This window comes from Jaculus jaculus, chromosome 1 (genome assembly GCF_020740685.1).
Source record: "Jaculus jaculus isolate mJacJac1 chromosome 1, mJacJac1.mat.Y.cur, whole genome shotgun sequence".
Lineage (NCBI taxonomy): Eukaryota > Metazoa > Chordata > Mammalia > Rodentia > Dipodidae > Jaculus > Jaculus jaculus.
The window spans coordinates 202,226,300-202,240,484 of NC_059102.1; the positions used below are offsets into that span (position 1 = coordinate 202,226,300).

General features: G+C 46.5%; 1 protein-coding gene across 8 annotated transcripts in view; it reads left to right on the forward strand.

The window, feature by feature from the left end:
* The window catches only part of Tenm3 (teneurin transmembrane protein 3), a 710,814-nt gene extending 705,301 nt beyond the window's left edge, over positions 1-5,513 (forward strand). For all 8 annotated transcript variants that reach the window (XM_045142405.1, XM_045142407.1, XM_045142406.1 and 5 more), the window contains one exon: positions 1,954-5,513. In XM_045142405.1, coding sequence (XP_044998340.1) covers positions 1,954-2,709 — 756 coding nt within the window. In that variant the 3' untranslated portion in view covers positions 2,710-5,513. The remainder of the gene's footprint in view (positions 1-1,953) is intronic.
* Positions 5,514-14,185: the final 8,672 nt, after the last annotated feature.

Sequence of the window (14,185 nt, forward strand, 5' to 3'; positions counted from 1 at the left end):
CTAGGCTTCTACAGAGAACCCCTTGATGGCACATTTGTGACACTTGGGAGCTGAAGGCAAAAATACAATGAACAGCAGGACAAGATTCATATTACAACTTAGCAACTCACAAACAGTGCCAGAGTACAATTTTAAAATATGAGCAGGGTTTCAGAAAAAATATAAATGAAATTAAAATATACCTCTGATACCAGCTTCATCTACAACCAGGTAGGTGTTCATAGAGTTTTCCTGAAAATAAAAGATCAGTAGGTCTGAACCTGTTGTGAGAAATAAAATAAGAAAAAGGATGGAGAACTGCAAAGTCAAAGCTGCTATGACAGAGTGACTCTTTAAGTTCCCGTCACTAAGAGATGAGAAAAGAATGCAGCGTAGAGCACCAGGATTTCTAGCTTAAAGCAAGAATAATTAGAGATCAAGAAATTGGGTTATCTCTTAATGATAAGAAGTACAGAGTGCCTTAGAAAATTAATCCCCCACCTTGAGCAGTTTCCTCCAAGTTTAACAAATACAAAAAGGCAAGCATGATTAAAACACAAACACACACATGCCATGCTGTATGCAGTGCTGATGCATACTTTCCTGATACATGTTTCATACTTAACATAAAAGCAGTCTTTTTCAGATAGCACCTTTATATTTAAAAAGAAAAGCCCATCAGATGCTAGGGTCTGGGAGCCTTTTGAACATTGCCAACTGCAAATCCATCAGCACAGATAAAATGCCATGCAACATACTGAGGTCCTCCAGTGCATTTCAGCATGCACAACCTAACTGCATGACTGGCCAACTGGTCTGAAGACACTTCAGTCTAACTAGAAAAATGGACTTGCCAACATTTTTCCCCCCTAGGCAGCCTTTTAATATAGTTCAAGTTCTCTGTCAAGAGACGTGTACAGTCAGGACAGCTTAGGGAATCTCTTCAAAGACAACGATACTGCCCCAAGTACAGAAAAACAAATGTTTCTTTCAGTCAGTACTGAAGATGAAACAGATGTTTCCATCTAGGGAATAATGGGCTGACAAACATCTGGTGGTATAAAAAATGGCTGAGTTTAGATGCCCCAAATTTAAAGTATCTGCCAATGGAAATGGTCCATAGTCCTTGAATCTGCATTAAAAAAAAAAAACAGTTTCCCAAAAGTCATAAATACTCGTGTCCAGCTGCCTCGCTGTCCACTCATCCCTGTATACTTCAGTTCTGAAATTTTAATGCCCACATATAGCTGATTAGCAGAAAAGGGCACAGAGTTGACTTTAATTAGAGCAGAAGCATTTCCAAGCGTAAGTAGAGGAGCCCAGTGATCTTCCCGAGCATCCCCAGTTTCCCATCCTTCTCGGTGCCTAGTGCTTTCTCCTACACCTGCCTCGAAGAAAGCTCCCGCCACCCTGTGCTTGAGAGAGGGGGCTCCCAGCATGAGGCGGGTTGCAGAAAGAGAATCCAGAGATTGTAAGAGGAATGGTAATGTCATGAAGAATCTGCCCACCTGGGAACCTGAAAAAGCTTTCACTAGTATGCCTCTTTCCAACATTTCAAAATCCTTTTGAATCACGCCGAGGGAAGGGATGGGTGCTGAGTGCATTTAGTCCTCTCTGCCTTGTGTAGGTCTTCCTATTGCTATACCACAGAACTCTCCACCCTCTTTTCTTGTTTTCTTCTGTGTTTTGTTGTTGTTGTTGTTGTTGTTTTCCTGTTTGTTTTTGAGCAGGCTCCTTCTGTAGCCCAGGCTGTCTTGAACTTGCTGAGTACCCAAGGATGACCTTGAACTCGTGATCCTACTGCCTCCACGGGCGGCCGAATGAGATGACAGGCATGCATCACTATGCCGGGCTGGGTCCTTCCATTTCTGGTCAGGGGTGGGAAGGCTACCAGCCAGCGTTAACTCTCCAGCAACTGGGATCTGCATACAGACATCCTTCCAACCACCCCTTTGTTTTTGTTTCCTTTTTCAGCCCATTTTTGGAGTTCAGCAGCAAGTGGCCAGGCAAGCCAAGGCCTTCCTGTCCCTGGGGAAGATGGCCGAGGTGCAGGTGAGCAGGCGCAAGGCAGGCGGCGAGCAGTCGTGGCTGTGGTTCGCCACCGTCAAGTCTCTGATCGGCAAGGGCGTCATGCTGGCCGTCAGCCAGGGCCGCGTGCAGACCAACGTGCTGAACATCGCCAACGAGGACTGCATCAAGGTGGCGGCGGTGCTGAACAACGCCTTCTACCTGGAGAACCTGCACTTCACCATCGAGGGCAAGGACACGCACTACTTCATCAAGACCACCACGCCCGAGAGCGACCTGGGCACGCTGCGGCTGACGAGCGGCCGCAAGGCGCTGGAGAACGGCATCAACGTGACGGTGTCGCAGTCCACCACGGTGGTGAACGGCAGGACTCGCAGGTTCGCCGACGTGGAGATGCAGTTCGGCGCGCTGGCGCTGCACGTGCGCTACGGCATGACGCTGGACGAGGAGAAGGCGCGCATCCTGGAGCAGGCGCGGCAGCGCGCGCTCGCCCGGGCCTGGGCGCGCGAGCAGCAGCGCGTGCGCGACGGCGAGGAGGGCGCGCGCCTCTGGACTGAGGGCGAGAAGCGCCAGCTGCTGAGCGCGGGCAAGGTGCAGGGCTACGACGGGTACTACGTACTCTCCGTGGAGCAGTACCCGGAGCTGGCCGACAGCGCCAACAACATCCAGTTCCTCCGACAAAGCGAGATCGGCAAGAGGTAACCCCCGGGCCGCCCGCGCCGTCCCCTCCGCGTCACCAAACCACCGGCCCGCCGCGTCCCTGCGCCCCTCCCTGCCTCCCTCCGCCGGGCGTGGACCACACCCTCTGCTCAGATCGCCGTCTGCAGCACAATCCTCGGACTCTCCGAAGCAGATGAGCCTGCCGAGAGAAAGATACTGTTACTAAAAAAAATTTTAAAGAAAAAACATCCACACACACACACAAAAACAAAGACAACTTTTTTTTTTTTCCTGAATGACCTTAAAGGTGATCGGCTTTAAAGAAGATGTTTACATATGCATATCGCTGCACTCAGTTGGACTGAACGTATTAAATAAAAAAGTCATTAACGAGGCCTAAACGTTTTGCTGTGGGCCATGTGTTCCTTTGAGGCACTGTATTTAACAAAGGTTTGGAGAGGGAAAAAATGCAGTGTTTCCAGATATTACCGAATTGTCGACCTTTGCTTACAGGAAGTAGTCTCTGCTTAGGATGTGATGTATATCTATCTGTTCATTTTAAAATGTGGGGCAAAGTTACTGTTTATAGACAACCCAACTGCTTCCCTGTGCTGCTTTGTAAAAGGACATTGGCACAAGTGACTAATGCTTCGGCGGGGATTTAATACTGGATTTTACAATACTAACGTGGTTTGCCTTGGGGTGGGGAAAAACTGGCAACTAGAATCCTTGTCACTGATAAGCAAAGGAAACCCTGATTTTTTTGTAAATTATGTGAGACAAGTTGTTTATGGATTTTTATATGAATTACAATTTACTGTACATCAAATATTAGTCTCAGAGGAGTTAATTTATGTAAAGTGTTTAAAAGTTTATACTTAAAAATAAAATGATAAAAACATGTGAACTGTGTGATTTTTTAAAGGATTGCACCTTTTGTTATCTGTTATAGCTGTACAGTATAACTGATTATATTGTAGAGATATAACAACTTATACCTATAATGTCCAGAAGTGTTAATATTTTTGTATTAGGTTGAAAAAAATGTGCAACTTTCTATCACGTAGATGGATAGGACAGTGCAATCCTAAGTGGGTGGCTCGTCAGAGAACTTCCCCTTTATCTTCCTTCTCATCAAGCCACTGTCCTCAACCATCATCAACCAAGAGGCACAGTTGATGACCAAGGCTGGTGGAATGTAATGGAAGATATGCAAACTAAATAAAACACCACTCCACCACTCTGGGGAGAAGGGACTCTCTGACCCTCTCTAGACCCTAAAAATCAATAGGAGTTGACATAATTAACCATAAGGGTTTTTACTATTATATTACCGTCCCTTGATGCTCCATTTGATAATGGAGGTGTGAGACCATATCAGATGCTCGGGAAATGTGTGGGGAGGTATGTCACAGTATCTGGGAAACATTACAGAAATGGAGCAACAGGGATCCAGCCAGTCAGGATCACTGCTACCCTTGGATTCAGACCCTTAGGTCAGCAAGAGGGACCAAAACAAATTTTAGAAAGGAAGACAGAAGCTCCTGAAAGCCCACATGGCCTGATCATGTTTAGGGCTGATTTGAATGGTAGTCTGTGTTGTCCAGGGGGAACCAGGGCGACAGATCCAGTAGGAAGGGAACTGACAGCTGTACCCCCTGCATACAAACTTGTGGGACCACCACAGCCACCATCTGCACTTTTGTGCCGGCCCAGCCACTCTGACAAATCTTTTATGAGCACTAAATTCAGCCACAAAAATATTTTTTAGAAAATATTTCTCAGTTCATTGAGCTATAGTACACACTGTTTTCCTCTATGTATAATGGTGATAAAACATAGCAAGTGAACATGTCGTAAATATGAAGGTTCAAGTGATGTATTGAACATAATTTTCTAACTGCTTTGTATGTACCACATACTCTAAATTGCACAGTAGGCGTGTTTATTAAACAGATTGGCTGGGAAAGTTTCGAAATAGCTACTGAATTTACGGTACCAGTGCTATTACTGTCTTTGTGTATTTGGTAGAGCATACTGAAGTCATTAATCTTCTAATGAATGCTGATATTTTATTAGAATGAAAGCACAGATTAGCATTAATATTTTTTATCCTGGAAATCCTTTGGCAAGTATTATGAAGCCCAAATTTAGAAAACTATGAGATTTCAAACCACATAAACATGGCTCTGTTTTACATTTTTATTTTTTAACTGTTAACTTAGGTGTTTGCCGTTCTGTTCGCTGGAACTTCCACAGGACTGTATTTAGCATGCTGTAAGTACTTTTGGGTGAAATAGGCTCTGAGTCTAAATTCTCAGAAATGTCTCTGATGTGTTGACCATGAAAAGCTTGTACCACATGCAGAAATTATAGTCTTAACTCTTCTCAACATGGACTGGGCTTTAGATGGGCACCAATAAATGACAGATTTGGGAGAATCTCCTGGTGCTTACTTTAGATGAAGTGAAATCAACCCAATTAGTGTCTTGTTAGTAGGTATAATGAGCCTATTTCTTTCTAAGAGGGCTTGTGACCTGGACATGCTTTTACAAGAAATAGTGACCTTGGGGAAAATGTAAACAAAAGATCTTTTTCTAAGAGTTGGGGGGTGGGAGACTGTATAATGCAAAGAATTAGCTTACAAAAAAAAAAAGAAATTGATATTCAAAGTATTTTAGGCAAAGCCAGTCAAAATGCTTTCATGATATTTTGAGATGTAAATTTTGTCTGATTTGTATTGTTCTTTTCATTTGCCTTCTTAACTTTATATGTGACCTGAATTTTCCATAACTTGATGACTATAGATTGCATCTAGGCATTCCAATAAAAGCCAACCCAATGTGTGTGTGTTTATATATTTTTTCAAATCTTGGGCTAGCCAGCTTTGCTTTTGGGTTTAACTCAGAGGATGCACAAGATGCACTTCCTGGGGTATTGATTCATCTGCAACCCAGGTGGTAATCGCTTTTATTTTATTATCTATTTGGTTTTGTTTTTGTTTTTTATGTCCATTGACCAAAATGCCAGCCCAGGAGAGTGCTCTTCACAGAGAGCTTCCCCCTGGCCTACTTTAGAAAGCTGCTAACTATACCCCCACAAAGTCAAACACTAACTGTATAGAATTAAGAAAAGGAAAAAAAAGCACCCATTACTACTGGAAAGCAGGCCTCATTGCTGTGATACTGGCAATAAGTGTGCTTAATTAAAACACTTGATTAGAATAATCAGTTTGGGCCTGATAGGTTCTCAGCCTCCTGGTGATGTCTAAATCTACATATAGACCGGCTGATTAGGGCATGCTTTGTTCAGCAGTTCCTGGCTGGCAGGCCAGGGCTTTGATTTTAGTATGAAAAGGCAGACTTCACCACACTTGCTTTATACTGACAACCTCAACTTGATAACATGTGTATCCAACAGGAATCAGGTCACTCCACTTGGCAAATCGGTCTAGTTTCTTCTCAAATTAGAGTTAATATGCTGAAAAGGGAAGATTCTGTAATACACGGGGGTAGTGTGACTCTAGCTCTCTGTCTTCAGTGCTCAGCAATGTCTGAATAAATGCAAAGAAAAGCAGCATAGAGGAACCTTAGATAATAAACTGGATATAAGATGCAGTGCTCCCACAGCCTGTGAAATTTGCACGTGTCTTATTTACATTCATCACACATTACCTTGTGGTGAACCACCTGACCTGAATAGAACCACACCTGAACAGAGGCATCTCACATCAAGACCAGCCCCAAGCACTGGAGGAAAAAGGAGAGTTCTGCCTTGGATGAATACCTGTGACCATGCACACTCTCCTTCCTGTTCACCGTCTTTTCTTGCTCCTTTTGTCCTGGCTGACTCCCAAATGCAGCTATTCCTCTTGCCTGCTGAACAGCTAGTCAGCTGGCTGGGGTGCTTTGGGGATGCAGAGAGAACTGGGGGACACTGATCTGTGACAAAACCACCTGGGTGGTGCTCAGGGCTTACTGTAATGCAGAAGAGGACAAGCCCACCTAGCCATGAACTGCCACCACTGGACAACACACAAGGTGGAATGAGATGACATTCCCCACCCTTGGGAAGCCTTGAAGGGCAACCTAGTAAGATCTTACCCTCCCAGACCTTGCCCCATCTTCCTGCAGAGCGATGATCTAAACTTAGCAGCCCAGTCCACTCTACACAGCAGATTCTAGAAGGTGAAATACAGAAGTCTAGAGAAATTTGAGGGTGTTGCCCAAGCCAAAGTGAGTAGAAATTCTCTGTGAGCTAGCCTTTTCTACCTATATTCTCTCCAGATAATGCTCTCCAGAAATGTTTTGGAAATATTCACCACCCCTGTTGGCACAGGGAATCATGAGGCAAGTACGTTAAGCTCCACTCTGCCTGCCAATGTGTCTAGCTCCTTAGCCCACTTCATGCAGAGACGCAAGTCTCCCACGCAACCTTACTGTCTGTTCTAAAGTAAAGACCATCCGGCTATTTGCCTAGATTTTCCACAAGTTGTTCATTTGGCTTTGGCCAGCCTATGAAGCCTATGAAGAAAAAAATAAAAATTATTTTTAAGTCATGATTACTCATTTTAAGCACAGCATGAAGCCAGAGTACCAACAAGGTTCTGATAAGCTGCTGGAATTTTCTATTTTCTACCTTCTACTTTAAGCCACATAGTGAATATCTTTTCTTGCCAACTTTCTCATTTGTTATTCACTACCTCTGCAAGCGATGGTCTCTTGATATCAGTTAATTACTAATAACTTTTAGGTAAATTGAGTAAACCTTTTCATTTATGAACCGACTTAAAATTCTGTCATGGAGGAATATAGGATTCCTAGGGCCCTGTGTATAGAGAATTTACTATAAACTGATTCTAAGCCTAGAGTAACATCATTATTCAGTTTAGAGTTAATGGGCTCCACAAAGCAAATTTAATAAATCCTTCTGGGATCTAAGCTGAGGAAAATTAAAATTAGAAGCATAAATTGTGACTTCTAGGGCAAGAGAGAGGCTTGGTAAGTCTTCCTGCTTATCGGGTGAATTGTGAGCTGGGCTTTAGCAGGCCTTAGCCACAGGCATTCAGCTTGCATTAGTAAGGAAAATCACATTCTTTTACATGTGTGCAGAGATTTCCTGAATTCCATCCGCAATAGCTCTTTCTATATGACACGACTCACTGCATAGAACCGACAGGATTTACAAGAGGTCCACTGGGTCAAAAGGAATTCTTTAAATTTTTCACAAGTTAACTTTATCAAGGTGAGGGGGAACATCAATGCCCAAGGAGTTAAAAATGACAAGTTCTTTGACATGACTGAAAAGCTGAAAATGGAGCTGCTCAGAGGAAGTGTATGAGGAAGCAAGCCCAGCTGTTGTCTCCCACCTCGGGTTATTGTCACACAGTATTAGAGGCAGTGCAAGTGCAGGGGCTACCCCATCCCAAATTCCTCCACGATAATACCACCATTGGGAGCCAAAGTCTTTCGTCGCACAAGACGTTATAACAAGTCGACTTTAAAATATCTCTTTAGCTATCATACCGTTGCCAAGGTCAATCTTATGCTTGGACGGGCGACACTGCAGAATACAGACAAGTCACAGAAGTGACTGACAAGAAGGGACAGCCCCAGGTCGGGGATGGTTGAACAGTGAGAGGTGCCTAAGGGAGGTGGGAAAGGAGAGACCATCTTTCCATAAGTCAGTCCTCCAGCCCCTCTTGCCTTCTCCTTCAATTCTCGGGGCTCTGTCTTCTGCGGAAGTGAGGAGTGACGACCCACCCCAACTTCTGCTGGTCCAAGCTCGGTAGGGAGCCTGGTCCTCGGACCTGAGACGCTTCCAGGAAGGCCGCTCGCGCCCCCTAGTGATAAGTGTCTTTGGAGGCGACAGTCGGTGCTAAGGCTGCAGCGTGCCTGGGAACAGAAACCAAAAAGAAACCAAGGCGTGTAGCCACCGGCTACCAGTCTGCTCAGTGGGCCAATTCAAACGATCCTGCTCTGCACAGAGTTTCACACTTAAAGAATGCCTTCTGATTCATGCATCACCTCACTGAGGCACCGACCTTACAAAACTGACTCCCATAAGATGTCCCCTCACACCAAACAGAATCTCTGTCAAGCCATGTTCTCCTCCCCTGACACATCAAAATAAGGCCCTTCCTCTCAGTAGTTGTCTGCAAGCTATCTGGGGTCCTCGGCCCTCTGAAAATAGTGATGTCTGAACAACCACATTGTTTGCCTTCCACTTTTCATGTGAATAGTCCTGTCGCTGGGAAGACTTTCCCAGAAGGACAGATCATTTAAATTCAGAGTGGCATTTTTATTTCTGCTGGAGCTAGGCTCTCACCGAAAGTGCTAGAATGACAGCCTGGAAAAGCAAACTCCCTCCTGACTTCCCAACGCTCTCTGAGCCCCTCCCCCCAGCTTGGCCTCACCACCAGGGTGACAGTCCATCTACTTCCTCTGTCACCAGCAGGAGAAAAAAATTGGGTTTTCAACCTTTGGCTCCTGAATTGTCACCCAGAGAAGCTAATGGATGATAATTTTAAGTGGCAGCCTGTGCCAGAATCCTACCATCAGAAACTGTCCCTGGCTAGGGCCTGGTGGCATTTCTAGAGGTCTGTGGGTACCCAGTACAATATGCAGAGCCCTTTTCAAATTTTTTATTTATTTATTTATTTATTTGAGAGCGACAGACACAGAGAGAAAGACAGGTAGAGGGAGAGAGAGAGAGAGAATGGGCGCGCCAGGGCTTCCAGCCTCTGCAAACAAACTCCAGACGCGTGCGCCCCCGTATGCATCTGGCTAACGTGGGACCTGGGGAACCGAGCCTCGAACCGGGGTCCTTAGGCTTCACAGGCAAGCGCTTAACCGCTAAGCCATCTCTCCAGCCCTGAGCCCTTTTCTTACACATGTTCTCACTTTGTTCAAGTGTATGAGCAGCTTCACTCCCCTGCTAGATCCGAACAAGCTCTCAAAACAGACCTAAGATGGTGCACAGGAGACAAAATACCATGGAGCCTAATGACAGAGCTTCATGGGGAGGTCAAAATGCCCCACTAAATGGATGCCCATGTTAACTGGATGCCTTGCCCTTGCCTGACCACCAGGCTGGCCAGCTTGCTGGGTGTAGGATACAAAGCAACAGATCTCTCCCCCTCAACCAAGGGTGTCCAGTTCATTTAATTCCAATTCACCGTTAAGAGTCTCAGGTCCCCTGGGAGCTGGAATGATGGACAATCTGTGATCGCACTCACACACAAAGATGCATACCCTCCAACACACGCCAACACATCAGAGAGCCACTGGTGCCAGGATCAGGGCACGATACCAGGTCTCAGGAAGCTGACAATGCAACCAGGTCTTCTGTCTTCTGGCTGGTCACTTCCCTCCTCTGGCCTCTGTCAAGAGACATGGTGGTGCTCTATGTGTAACACCCAGAGCTTTTTTCTCTGACAACTGTGGCTGTCCTGCTTAAGAAACTTCCCTGAAAACCCAAGTTGTTGCCTCCTAAGTAGAAACTGGCCACCTGCCAGCTTCCAAGGCCCAGTCATGAATCTGGTCCCCAGGAGAGTTTTCCGCTACTGCTCTGGGACCCCAGCCCATCACTGCAAACTGAAGGAGCAGCATGCTCTGGCCACGAGGAAGGAAAAGGGAAGGGAGCTGTGAGGCTTGCGACTCTTTGAAGGCAACGACTCCCCAATCGCTTCCCACTCATTAAGCTGTGGACTAAGCCTTGCCTGGCTCTTGTAAATCAAAGAAAACAGGACTAGCCTTGCTGTACTCAGGCTCTGTCTGCGGCCTCTGCCAATTAATGTTCTAGTTAATCAAACTTAGTAGGTCCCTGGAGAGCTGGGAGTGCCCCAAGCAGAAGAGACCTACTTAGTCCCAGCTCTGCCTGACCCATGGCAGCCACTTGACGTCTGCGCACCTCAGCTTTCTGTCTTTAATGTGGGCCACTCTGCGCCACTCTCCCAAGCGTGCATACTCTCTGTGTGTGTGTGTGTGTGTGTGTGTGTGTGTGTAAGGCAGAAAAAGCTACAACAAAGAACTCATTGTGTTTTTAAGGCTAGCATGGAATGCTGGACAACGTGAGATCACACTCACCTAGAAAAGACACATACCTCTCTCACACACACATGCCAAGGTATCAGAGAGCCACTGGCGCCAGGACCATGAATACCAGACCAGGTCTCAAGAACTTGACAATGCAGCAAAGGTTTACCATCTTGCTTCTGGCAAGTCGCTTCCCTCCTCTGGCCTCTATCAAGAGATTCCTTTCAACATCTCCCGTGAGAGTCCCTAAATGCTGGGAACTGCAGTTTGACTGCCCCGTGCAGGGTGTCGGAGCTGTCAGAACTACTCCCTGGACAAGGGAAGGGAAGCGCTGTCCACAGTCTCCCAGTCAGGGCTTTGCCAGCGCCTCCAACTGTGCTGACAGGAAAGCACTTAGCATGGTGCCTTTCTCAAACCCAGCCCCCATCTTGTCATCTTTCTAGAATGCTATGAGCAGCTGGTAATCACAAAAATACCACATAGAATAATGTTCCCCTTCAAAATACAGCCCGCTTTCCCAGGCCCTGCCTAGTTCCAGAAAAGGAAGCTGAGTGGTGAAGGAATACAGGCAAAACTCAGGAGCACAGCCTGCCCGAGTCTCCACCCAAGGAGGACAGTTTTGTCCCCTTCCAGCAGCCTTGAAAACCAGAAATGTACTGAACCAGAATCTCTTACTGACCCAGACATGTCCCTGCTTAGCACTCCACAATGTCAGGTCACACTGTGGTGCCTCAGGCCCCGGCAATGACCATCCCTACATGATGGCCCAGTACCAAGGACAGAGTGGAGGGCTAGCAAGAGGATTACCATATAATCTGTAAGAACCACTCTGGTTTTCACAGAATCTTCTTGTAGTGTCAAAATAAATTAACACAAGCCAGGCATGGTGGTGCACACCTTTAGTCTCAGCACTCAGGAAGCACAGGTAGAATGATCACCATGAGTTCGAGGCCACCCTGAGACTACATAGTGAATTTCAGGTCAGCCTGGGCTAGAGCTAAACCCTACATCAAAAAACTAAACAAAAAGAGAGAGAGAGAGAAGGAGGAGAAGGAAATGTAAAAAAAAAAGAAAAGAAAAGAAGATATAACCACAAAATTCCTGCTGCAATTGCCCAGTTGGAGGAGTTGTCGCTTACTGATGGGCCAGTGACAGTGACCTCACAGTCCTCATACATACCCCCAAGGACCAAACAGGGAACAGGCTGGACACAGGTGAGTCGCAAAGGGAGTTTTCCCTCCTTCATAAAAGAGTTGTCTCAGGTGCCCATGAGGGAACTGATAGAGGGAGTGGCCAAATGGAGCTGTGCAGCCCTGACTTCCAGCTAGCTCGCTCATAACCCCGTGGTTATGAGCAGGCACCACCACAGCCATCATCAGCATCTGGGAACAGACTGAGAAACTGTGGCAGTCTAAGGACAAAGGATTCGAAGCAGCACCACTGGTGTCCCTGACAACCACTATCCCCACCCCAGCCCAGCCCCCAGCAGGACCTGGCTGCTAACCTCAGCTGATTCCTGCACTCTGGAAGGGAACTGGATCTCTCTCTCTCTCCCTCTCTCTCTCTCTCTCTCTCTCTCTCTCTCTCTCTCTCTCTCTCTCACACACACACACACACACACACACTTCTGCCTGACAGAAGTGGGCCAACCATGTACCATCTTTGTACCCCAGTTCTCTCTATCTTTAAAGTGGGCCTAAACCTCTGACCTGACCTTCTCTTCCTCATCGTCTTTTGCCCAAAGTGCTTCAGGGACACAAACTAAAAGAGATAGCGTGCACATCCTTTCTGCTGTCACTAGAGAAGTCTGTGAGCAAGGCAAAGTCCCCCTTTTCTTACTGTGGCCAATGGCACAGTCAGAAAGAAGCTCAGTGGAGCATTAGTCCCCTGGGAAGAGCCTGCTCCTGAGAAGCCCGTCCTCCAGTTACTCACAGAGGACAAACCATTCAGATCCCTGGGCACTGCCATATCAGGACAGAGATGTGGAGGGTACTGTGCCATGGAGACTCCCTGGGTCCTCCTGTGCCTTTGCTCCATCCATTCCCATCTCCCAGCATTTCAACTACAAGGGCCAGGAAGCCAGAGAGGATCGGCAGAGGACCAGAGTCTGAGCATCTTTGAAACTGGCTACCCATGGTTTGCTAGGGTTTCACCTGTGGACCTGCTTTGTCAATTAAAGAGCACATGAAGGAGCTCTGTGGAGTGCTTACCTAGCTAGCATGCATGAAGCCCTGGGGCCTAGCACTAAATAAAACTGGGTGTGGTAGTCCACAACTGAAATCCCAGTACTTGAAGGCAGAGGCAGGAGAATCAGAAGTTCAAGCTCATTTGTGGTTACATAGTGAGTTAAAGGCCAGCCTGGTCTACAGGAGAACCTATATTTAAAAAAGAAAGGAAGAGCCAGCATGGTGGTGCACACCTTTAATCCCAGCATTTGGGAGGCAAAGGTAGGAGGATCACCGTGAGTTCAAGGCCACCCTGAGACTCCATAGTAAATATTCCAGGTCAGCCTGGGCTAGAGTGAAACCCTACCTCAAAAAACAAAAACACACACAAAAAGAAAGAAAGAAAGAAAGAAAGAAAGAAAGAAAGAAAGAAAGAAAGAAAGACAGACAGACAGGCAGGCAGGCTAGGCAGATGACTGGGTGAAAGCAGTTACTGTGCAAATGCAGTGACCTGAGTTTGGATCCCGAGAACTATGTGAAAGCTGGACACAGGACAAGAGTCTGTAATCCCAGACATCCTCAGAGAGAGAGGAGGAGGGAACAGGTGAACCCCAAAGGCTTATGGGCCAGCTAGCTTGGCATAGCAGTGGTAAGTAACAAAGAAACCCTGCTTCAAACTCGATGGAAGGTGAGGACTGACCTCCACACATGTGCTGTAGCACACACGGGCCTGTGCACACACACACACACACACACACACACACACACAGACACACACACAGAGAGAGAGAGAGAGAGAGAGAGAGAGAGAGAGAGAGAGAGAGGGAAAGAAAAAGAGAGGGGAAGGAGACAGACAGAGAAATAGGAAATAGGAAGAAATGAAGGAAGGAAGGAAAGATGGAAACAAGGAAAGAAGGAAAAAAGGAAAGGAAGTTGCATGAAACCAAAATAAAGTAAGGCCTAGCTGCTAAAAAGGTCATGGGAGTGTCATTACCCCAGACATAACAGGCATTAAGTGCTGAAGAAAATTCCCCTGTCATCTAGAATCCCAAGTCCAACAGGGAGTCAGACACAGAGACCAGTGCTTATAAAGTCCTCGGGGGCCCCTGTCTACCTGTGAAAGTGGGAGAGGCTTCCTAAAGGTGGTGAGGCTGGCATGGGTTACAGAGTGCATGGCAGTGGCCAAGGGCAAGGGAGAAAGGCTGAGTCATGCACAACGGAGCACAGGCAGAAATGCTCCCTCCTGAGCCTCACCACCTGAGACTCACTCAGCTCTGCCATTTGCCAAATGCATAAACTTGGACGAGCTGCTTAAAC